General features: G+C 38.4%; 1 protein-coding gene across 1 annotated transcript; it reads right to left on the reverse strand.

Annotated features, from left to right (window-relative positions):
• Positions 1-480: 480 nt before the first annotated feature.
• LOC145066737 (17,18-epoxy-17-hydroxycur-19-ene N-malonyltransferase-like) lies at positions 481-4,098 on the reverse strand. Its single transcript, XM_079014013.1, has 4 exons — positions 3,852-4,098; positions 3,547-3,784; positions 3,265-3,298; positions 481-669 (listed from the first exon to the last, which is right to left on the reverse strand). The coding sequence occupies exons 1-4, from the start codon at positions 4,096-4,098 to the stop codon at positions 481-483; spliced, it is 708 nt and encodes a 235-aa protein (XP_078870139.1).
• Between the last annotated feature and the right edge of the window lie 6,136 nt (positions 4,099-10,234).

Below are 10,234 nucleotides of genomic sequence, written 5' to 3' on the forward strand. Positions count from 1 at the left end.
CCTCGTCTTCCTCATGTCCTTGTCGGTAGCATACTACGGGATCAACAAAGCTCATTCCCAAAACTTGGCGATGATCTCTGCCACAGTCTCGATGGTCTGTTGAAGGTCATGAAACTCCCTCACAAGTCGTTGCACCTCAACGGATGGTGCAAAATCCAAGTCAAATTGCTGAACAAACTCGTCCCAGGTCATCTCAGCCACACCAGCTGCTCCCACCTGACTTGTAACCTCGCCCCACCAATCTCGGGCCCTGTCTCTCAGCATACAAGAAGAAAATCCCACTTTTTCCGCATCCGGGCAAGAACTTGTGCGTTGGGCATTCTTCATATCCGCCACCTAGCATTAGCTAATAATGGAGTCCCTGGCCCCAAAAAACTATGGCGCCCCACACGCCTTAAACTCCCGGAATGAAGGAGTTCGGGTGCCAACCTGACCCGCAACAATCTCATCCCTGAATGCCCTGAGTCTCTCCACCATGATCTACATCATGCCCTCCTTAACCCTCCCAAAAATGACTAGGGTAGCGTTAAGGATTCCCTTGGTAACCTCAGCTGCAATAATCTCAAACAACCTCTTATCAATCACATCGGTAGTGTCGCCTGATCCTGCCCCGGATCCATATCCAGATCCTGATACCCCTGCTCCAAATCGTGTAACCACCATGCTGAACTGAAATGTCATAAATCATAATGATTAGGATTTCCATATAAGGGATCTTCCCACTCTGGTCCTCCTTGAAGTCGTCAGATCTAACATTGGTTCGGGTACAGGTCCTATGCTTTCAGTAGTATAGGCCCAATTCTGCCTTCCACACCTACATGTACCTTTCCCCAATGCTCTACCTGATAACTCCAATTCATCCTAAATTTAAACCATATTCCACAACTACCGTATACATCAATCTCAGGCTGTCCTAAGATTTACTCTACTCATATTAATCAAACCAATCATGGCAGGTTGCCTTTATGCATGTAAATTATACACAGAAAAGGATCAAATAGACTTTCGAATAAAAGATTCTACCCTAGGACCACAACCAGACAAGGAACGGGAAATAAGGCCAAATCAATCATTATGAGGCTATAAGCTCCTAACCGTATATAATTTTAAAATCATATACATAGCAAGTTCCATACAATCAACAAAGCTCAAATATCAGTATAACATGGCTAACATATTGGCGAACTACTTACTTGGCTCGGCTGATCATGTGTGTTGCACTCTCATCTTTTCATTTCTTTTAAGACCCTTTTTATGTTATTTTTTAAAATAATTTTTTACCATTTCCTTATTTTGAGTCCTGACACACCCGAGGGTGTGCCCGAATCCCTCAAACCAAGGCTCTGATACCAACTTGTAACGTCCTAATTTTTCAGAGAAAATTTTCATTTTTGAATAGTCAAATACATTTCCACAATTTAATAAATCCAATCATAATTGTTTTCAAAACACATGTCAAATACAATTTTTATTCTAAACATCAGATATGTCCATAAAAACATCTAGGAGAGAGTGCACGCCATGTCATCACGCCTTGCCTTTGTCCTTGGGATCTGAAGTACCTAAAACAAATCCACAACCTGTAAGTAAATGCTTAGTGACTTTTGCAGAGCATACCACACACACAATACACATATAACATATCATGTTAGATAAAAAAGATACATATAACACATCAACCATGCACACATAAACCAGTAAGGATGCCATGGGCTTCCCCCAAGGTCTTACACCTTCGTGCCATGGGCTACCCCACATGGTCTTACATCCAATGTCATGGGCTACCCCATATGGTATTTACCTAGGAATTCCATGGGCTACCCCACATGGTCTTACATCCAATGTCATGGGCTACCCCACATGGTCTTTACCTAGGAATGCCATGGGCTACCCCACATGGTCTTACTTCTAATGGCATGGGCTCCCCCTGGGGTCTTCCATGAAATAACACACAATTACATAGCATATCAAATTACAGAAATGACCAACACATATACCATAATCACATAATGGGTCGGCCTTGGGGCCTTAGACCCATGGATATAGTGAGAAGACTCACCTCTGTCTGCTGAATGTGAAAGCTGCTCTCCTAACAGTTCGTAACCTTACGTGCTAAATAATAATATTAATCAATGTTAGGACTTTACTTAATAAAAAGGGAACCCAACCCCAAGTCCTTCCAAAAAGGCCTAATTGTCCTTTCTTTGTTAATAGGCCCAAAGTCCATTGTCCAAAATCATTAATGGGCCTCTTGGCCCATTAAGACCCTACCATAACACTAATGACCCAATACAGATAAAATGACCTACTATTCTCATAATGCAACCAAGTCCAATAACTAAACGAGGCACAACAGTTCAAAGGCCCAAAACAGATCCAAGCCCATCCGTGATGCGTACGCTTAGCATACCACCTTGGTGCGCACAGCGTACTGGGGCTCTGGGACTTACGCATAGCGTACACTGGGTTACCCACAACGTACTAACAAATTAAGCACTTTTTCCATTAAGTTCTTAATACTCGATTCTTTTACGTCCAAAAGTCAGATCTACGCTTATTAAGACGACCTAGGGCCTAAAGTTGGCAACTTTATGCCTTTGCATGCCTCATATGTTCTCAACACCCCCATTAAGACCTTTCTAAGGTTCTTAACCCATGCATGAGGTTATAACACCCACCAAGACTCCATTTTTATGTTGCAAAAGGACCAAGGGACCTCAGATCCGTCATTTCCATCTTCTAGAGTTGCTTAACTCACAAGAGGAGGTCCAAAATCAACCAAAGGGACAAAACTAAAAAACCCTAGCTAAATCAAATGAATAAGGTGGCAAGGTCATAGTTTTATACCTCTAAAAGCTTTGCAAAGTGACCTAGATGCAAATTCTTGAAGCACCAAACCACCCCAAGCTTCCTTAGCAATTCCCTCTTCTTGAATGAACTTTAAAATGACTACAAAACCCACTCCTTAATCTCAAAACCCTCTCACACAATATCTCAACTGTAGGTGGACGAAATGAGGCTAAAGAGACTCATAGGGTTTGGTCTAAGAGACTAAAAGGTGTTTAAAAAGGGGTCATGTCCGAGATCTAGGGTTTTGGCCCTCTGTTGCATACGCCCGGCGTACCCTTACGTACGCCCTGCATACGCAAGGTTCCTTCGCGATCCTTCTCCCATAGTACACTAAGCGTACCGTTAGGTACGCCCAACGTATGAGAGGGATCATTTTTGCTAATTAATTCATTTTCAAGGGTTTCAACGATGTACCTGATTTGGAGTGTTACAGGTGGGGTGCATAATTCTTTTTTTTTTTTTTAAGTTTAAATTAAAAAATACTAAAATAAACATAGAAAATGATAAAATAAAACTAAAAGGGAAAAATGGTCTTTTCAAGTTTTTAAGGACTAAAACTACTATAATTTTTTAATTTTGGACATTTTATGCAAGTAAAAAACTTTTAAACGCTATCAACACCATAGTTTTGTCTTAAATTTGAAATTCATGCACTCATCTAAAAGTAATACTAAAACACATAAGAAAACTAATTACAAAAGGCAAGAAGCCTCAGGGTCACTTTGAACAACAGCCAAATCCTTCTTTCCTAAGCACATGAGAACTTCAATGCCATTCTTGTTTGGGGCATCCATCATAATAAAGCTATTCTTCCTTAGATCTCCGGCCACGGTTGCTTTTACAGGCTTTCCCAACCCAAAATCAATCTCATATGTAGAATACCCACACATGCTTGTAAAGATATACGCACCATCGAATTTTCTTTGTGTTTCTTCTAAAGGAATTCCGAAAAGATAACCAAAAGTGGTCATGAAATTTCAGCTTTTGCTTCTTGAACTCACCGACGAATGACTCCGGCTTCATTTCACTTACAATATCAATAGCTAAGTGGAAATTTCCGATGCTCTTTTCAGGCAACTGTTCCATCAGTCTGCCTCTTATGTTTGTTTGATAACCAACACCGATGGGTTGAAAATTAGAGCCTGAATTGTTTTTGGTAGCTGCTGCCACTGCAGACTTATAAAGCAGCCATGTCAAAATTTCAATGCGAGTAGGGTTCGTGATGGTTTGTCCAGATTCTTCACTCATGGCTTTGACTTTGAGTTTAAAATCATTTATCTTTGCGTTAGGGAACATGAAACTCTTTGTAACACATTCATCGGATCCAAGAGAAAGCCCGTTAAAATTTAGATTCGTGTATTCAAAATGATTTCTTTAGAGATAATTGTGTGAAGCTGCTTTCTACTAAATCTTATCAGGTTGCCAATCATAGTCATCTTCAATCAAGAGAAAGGGCTTTGATGATCCGAATTTGCATCTCAATATTTCGCTTCTTATATGCCCATAACTGGTTTATTTACTTAAATAAAATATTACACCCAACCTCTCACGCCATCGGGATTTAATGATCACATATATTATACAAATAATTCGCTGTCGTCTATATCAGTCTATCAATTTGGCTCTCATATTTTCTATTATTATTTTCTTTTTTTTGGAAATAACTAGGATTTCCGGGCAGTTTTCACGCACCGATTAATTCATGCTGCAAAAGATGAGGCTTTGCCTTATTTCCTGAGTGACTGCAGTCCAATTATTCCCTGTTTGTGTTAGCAAATCACTCCAACCCAAATTGTTTCATATTTTCTATTTATTTAGTTATTTAGTTATTGTTTTCTTGTATGTATTTTGGTGATATATATATATATATATATATATATATATATATATATATATATATATATATATATATATATATATATATATATATATATTAAAAATAACTATATGTTTTATATTAATTTTGGATTAAATTTTTTTATATTAATTTCCTGTAAATAATATAATAATATTAAGTATACAATAGTCGATAAAATATGTATATATTAAACCCATACGTGTGGGTCGTACATGATAATAAAAATAAATTATATTTTTATTAATAATTATTTTTCACTATTAAGGACTCATCATTATATTTGGTTTTTTTTGTGGAAATCTATGTTCACCATAAGGGTATTTTCGTCATTTTGTAAAATTTTGTATTTATAACCAAAATTGTTTTGGAAAACTCGGTTAATGTTATTGTTATAGTTTATGAAGTTGGTTTGATTGGAAATCAATTACCAAAATGTATATTTTATTTAAGAGGATATTTTGGTTATATTGTGAAAGTTGTGAGTTTTTTTTACCAAAATCTATTTAAGTCCAAGTTGCTAATGTTGTTATATTCTTATAAGTTGATTGAAATTGACATTAAATTGCTAAATGTATTAAGATGCATTGGAAAGAGTAATGCAGTAAAAAAATTATGAAATGTTAAATCCACTGCAGTTTATGTCGTAAGTTGGATGAAGGAGATGCATTGTAAGAAATGATAGCAACGTACTTTGTGGAAACGTGGTGCATACAGAGATGAAACTCACCGTGTTTATAAGCAGAATGTCACAACAGAATGAGGCCAAAATATGACACGCATGGGGATTATAAGCGACACGTCCTATGTGTGTGGTTGTATAGATTAAATCCTATCAATGAATTTTTGCTAGGTGTTATATTATCATGATACCTAGTAGACGTATATGAGACAATTCTTCTAGAGTCTGAATAATTGGTGAATCTAGCATACTTGAATAGAGTTGACGATCATGTTTTAAAAGTGCTTATGAGGATGTGATATGAAAATTTTGGTTGCTTAAGTAAAAGCCACCACAAGAAGAGATATGTATGTTCAAGTTAGATATATTGAACGAACATGAATACTAACCTAGAGCCACTGAGGTGTATATTTAAAATGATATTTAGACTCTTTTCCAGTTAAATACTTGATCAAAGAACTATCGTGGTGATTATTGGTAGTGGAGTTAACGAGGCGACAAAGAAACTTGAGATAGTTTTAGTAATGGTTTGTCCATTATTTAATTTACTCTTCTTATAACCCAATTGAGCAAGAGTGTGGTAAATGAGTTCATTTTTAGGGATGTTGTCATATTTGAGAATCAAGGATAGAAGTGTCGATTTAAAATTGTCGGGACCATTTTCCATATTGATCAAATTCGATCACTACCAAAAAGATAGATAAAGGGATTAGTAATTTGGGACACAATGAGTGTCTAAGTGTAAGAGAAATACAAGCTTAATCTATATTCAATGGAGATATAAGAAATGTTAGAAGAGAGTAAGTAGTGTATTGCATGAGTAACACAACTAGAGTTACAATAGTAAATGAGAATAGTAGTGTGCTATGACAAAACGAGATTTAAGAGAGAGCAATGGATATAGGAAAAAGATGAGATATTTATGTTTCCTTTATCTTTCAGATTCTGGATGGTAACCTCCCGTGTTGGGGATGTGAGTCTGAGTGAAAGGGATGTCTACAACATCATGACAACAGAGATTTCGAGGTTCATGAGAGAGGATTTTCCTAGATTGATCAGCATTGTCATGGAAGAGTTGATCGCAGTGGTGAATGAGCACCTTAGGATTCTGCAGGCCAAGTTAGAGGATGGTTGGCCATGGGGTTATAGAGTCACCTTCAAGGAATTTGATGCCTGTGGAGCTCCTTGTTTCTTTAGTAGTAGGGAGCCCATCATTATTATGTGTTTGGTTGTCGATATGGTGAGTTCCTTTCATGCCAGGTTCTATCCGGCGAAGATCAAGGTCAGATTAGCAACTTGTATTCTGCACGACAAAGCTAGGGATTGGTGGTGAGAGGTTATCTAGGGCCTCGAAATAGATGCAATCTAGTACATGTCACGGGAGGATTTTTTTTCACTAGATTCAAGAGAGTGTTTGTGCTGGCAACTAAGGTTCAACATTCGGCATGTGAGTTTTTAGTACTTGAGCAAACTACTAAGTCAATGGTGGAGATCACTACTAATTTCAGGGAGAGAGTGTTATTCAGCCCTTATTATGCTACTTCAAAAGATATGAGGATGACTTGAAACTATGACATATTGAGGAAGGAGATATGGGAGCACGTGAGTATCTCGAGTCATGAGACTCTTTCCGATTTAATGGATGCTGCCAGGAAAGAGAGCTGGAGTTTAAGACCCAACAAAGCAAGAGGAAGTAGGACCAAGTTTATGCATCAGCAGCAACATCCAAGAAGGCACGGGTGTCGGCCATTCGACCATGAGGTCAAGAGACTCATGGATTCTACGGGAGGTGTGGTCAGACTCATTAGGTAGTTTACCATGCTTCAGTTTATGGATGTTTTAGATGCGATCGAGAGGATCACTACATCCAGGACTGCAGTTAGAGAGACTCAAGAGTATGATTCTTTAGCAATTAGTTAGGCTATGTTAAGGCCTACTGTCCTATGAGATCAAATGGTGTCGTTTTGGATCCGAAGCCTTTGACTTGGTAGTTACCAGATTGACGACATGGGACAACTGGAGTCCTTAAGGTCAGGGTTTGAGTTATCAGTTCTTTAATACGGTCGGATGCAACGTTCATTTGTGTCATCAGTTCCTTTCTACTTTATGTTTTCAATGTTTCATTTGTAATCTTAAAGGATTTATTAACAGCTTTGGTTCTATCTTGAATGATTATGTATCGTGTAATTGTTGTTGTTGTAAGGTTTTAAGTGTGTGTGAGAACTCTTTTTATTTTGTCGTTAGGGTTTGTAGTCATGTGCTGGAGCTCTTGAGTTTTTTTTAAAGAATTCGGATTCCCTAATGCTTAGTCATGTTAGGCGTTGTTTTTAGGAAAAATGAGGTAAGGTTATTAGGTTGGCTTGGAGGTTCTAATGGTTATGCGCTCATTGGAGTTTAGCCAATTCAAATTGTGGGAGAATCGCCTTTTCAGAAGGAATATTTTAGAACGCATGCTAACCCAAAAATATTCATGGATAAAAGGATAGTCGGTTTTGGTTGCTGTCTGAATTCAAGCTTATGAAAGGAATGATGTTTAGTAGTCAGTGGTAATTAGGAAAGAAAATGCTGAGTAGTCAAAGTTATCTCGTCTGCAGTTTTGAAGCACCAGTAATGACACAAGTTTGATTTAGTGTATAGGACCAGGTTGAGGGTTATGTGTGGGCCTCTCTGCCTATTCATGTCTGATTAAGGCTTTAGGGTTTGAAGCATTGCCCAAGGACCTGATGGGGTCTACTAGACTAGGGGTTTGTGTCATGGCAGCTGCAGAAGTAATATTAGACCACATTTTGTCCCGTAGCATTCACATGGTTGAAATAAGCAGCAAATGATTGCAATACTATGGAAGGACCACAACATTCACATGGCTGAAATAGGTCAGGAGTAATGTAAGACTACGATTTCGCCTGTATCTATAACATCCCAAAAGTAACATCAAATTTAAGCTTTTTAAAACATCCCATTTACTAAAGAAGTGTTTACAAAACCATCATTTCTAAAACATTATTTAAAATCAGAGTCTCCCAAGATCCAATCAGTCCAAAAACCAAGGATGTGTATGGTCACGGCTTCACCTGGCAACAATCATATAAAGTACCTGAAACAACAAACTGAAACTGTAAGCATGAAGCTTAGTGAGTTCCCCCAAAGTACCACCACACAAACATATAACTTATATAATCAAGCATGTTGGGTCCAATCAACTATCGGGTTGGAATACCCTAGGACCAATCAACATTTGGGTAGAGTCATCCTCGGGATGGAATACCTCAGGTTGGAATGCCAACATACGACGGGTCCAGTCAACCATTGGGTTGGAATACCCTAGGCCCAGTCAACCTCTAGGTCGAGTCATCATTGGGATGGAATACCCCAAGTTGGAATGCTACTATACAGTGGGTCAAATCATCCTTGGGATGGAGTACCTTCAGGCCCAATCAACCATCGGGTTGGAATGCCCCCAGTCTATTGGCTCATGCACATAGCAGTAAAGCCTCAAATACCAACCAAAATTTGTGTACATATAGTAGATAAATATATAACCTACCAATAAACTATCAACAGATCTATAGATAACTACTATATACTCACATCCTATATACCATGACTCAGATCTTACAGATCACTCATAACGACATTCTATCACAGAGTAGGATATCAAATCCAATGGGTCGTCCTTGGTGTCTTCGAGCCATAAGTATAGTGATGAAACTCACCTCTCAATCTGATCAATAGCTGATGAGGTCCCAACTCCGAATCTCAGCTCTAACTGTCACCTTCCATCCAAATGACCAATTCTCAAACACCATCCAAAATACCCCTTGGTTAAACTTGGTCAAAGTCAAAGTCAATGAGTTAACACATCTAAGTTGACTCTAGCCTCATACGTGGGGTGTACTCCAGAGGTATGTGGGGCATACAAGTGTGTGAAGCATCGGGGCCATATCTACATACGCCCAATGAACCCTGCGGTACGCCCAACGTACGTAGCTACCCTCTTCTTAACCCATTCAGTCCTTAATACTTCGACCTAACGCTTTTAATTACAGATCCAAGGCTAAAATATCCTCAAGGGTCATAAAGTTTCCAACTTTATGACTTTGCATGTCCATTAAGTGTCCAATATCCCAAAGTACAACATCTTAATGCATAAAGACCTTTTAAAGAATGCATGGAGTGAAACTAACCCCCAATACTACATTTTTATGACTTAAGACCCCTCCTAAGGTCTGAAAGGACGACATATTGCATCAAGAGCATGCTATGCTCAAGAACTAAAATCAAGTCCAAAACAAGGTCTAAGAAAAACTTCACCAAGTTCTGAACTTTATACCTCCAAGTGATGCCAAATGGTAGTGTGATTATAGATCTAAAGTGCTTCACTCCTCCAAGATGGTCTCTACTTCCTTCTTTCTTCTTCAAAGGCACAAAATACACACACTCAAGCTTATAAATGCTTCACAGGGAGGATTAGGGTTGCAAGGACATTTTGAGGGGATGTAAGCTAAAGAAAAGAAGCAAGGTTGGGATTTAATGAAGAATAACAGGGTCCAAAAGCTAAATATTAGGGTTTGGGACTTCACCCCATACGTCCTGCATACACAAAAAGTATACCTAGCATACGTGGCTCCGCCCCATAAATCCAAAAGTGGCAATAATAGCCCTTCCCTCCCGTAAGTCTTACATTATAAGGACCAAAATCAAATAAATTTCAATATAAGGATCAAAATGAAAGTGATTCAACACAAGATGTTATGGTAGCATTCAATTGGGTTGAAATATACCTGTTTTTTTGTTATTGATTGGTCGTTCCTCTATCTAGAGTAAGGACTATTAGAGTCGCGTTGATG

Source organism: Lactuca serriola, chromosome 8, assembly GCF_051521515.1.
Source record: "Lactuca serriola cultivar US96UC23 chromosome 8, Lser_US96UC23_V15, whole genome shotgun sequence".
NCBI classification, from domain to species: Eukaryota; Viridiplantae; Streptophyta; class Magnoliopsida; order Asterales; family Asteraceae; genus Lactuca; species Lactuca serriola.

What these genes read in the sequence shown, in the direction of transcription:
- LOC145066737 (XM_079014013.1), bottom strand. Translation starts at nt 4,098, where the DNA reads ATGAGTGAAGAATCTGGACAAACCATCACGAACCCTACTCGCATTGAA. An exon ending in CCTGAGGCTTCTTGCCTTTT is followed by an intron (nt 3,299 to 3,546) that starts GTAATTAGTTTT and finishes AAAAAAAAAAAG; the next exon opens with AATTATGCACCCCACCTGTA. An exon ending in CCTGTAACACTCCAAATCAG is followed by an intron (nt 670 to 3,264) that starts GTACATCGTTGA and finishes ATGACATTTCAG; the next exon opens with TTCAGCATGGTGGTTACACG.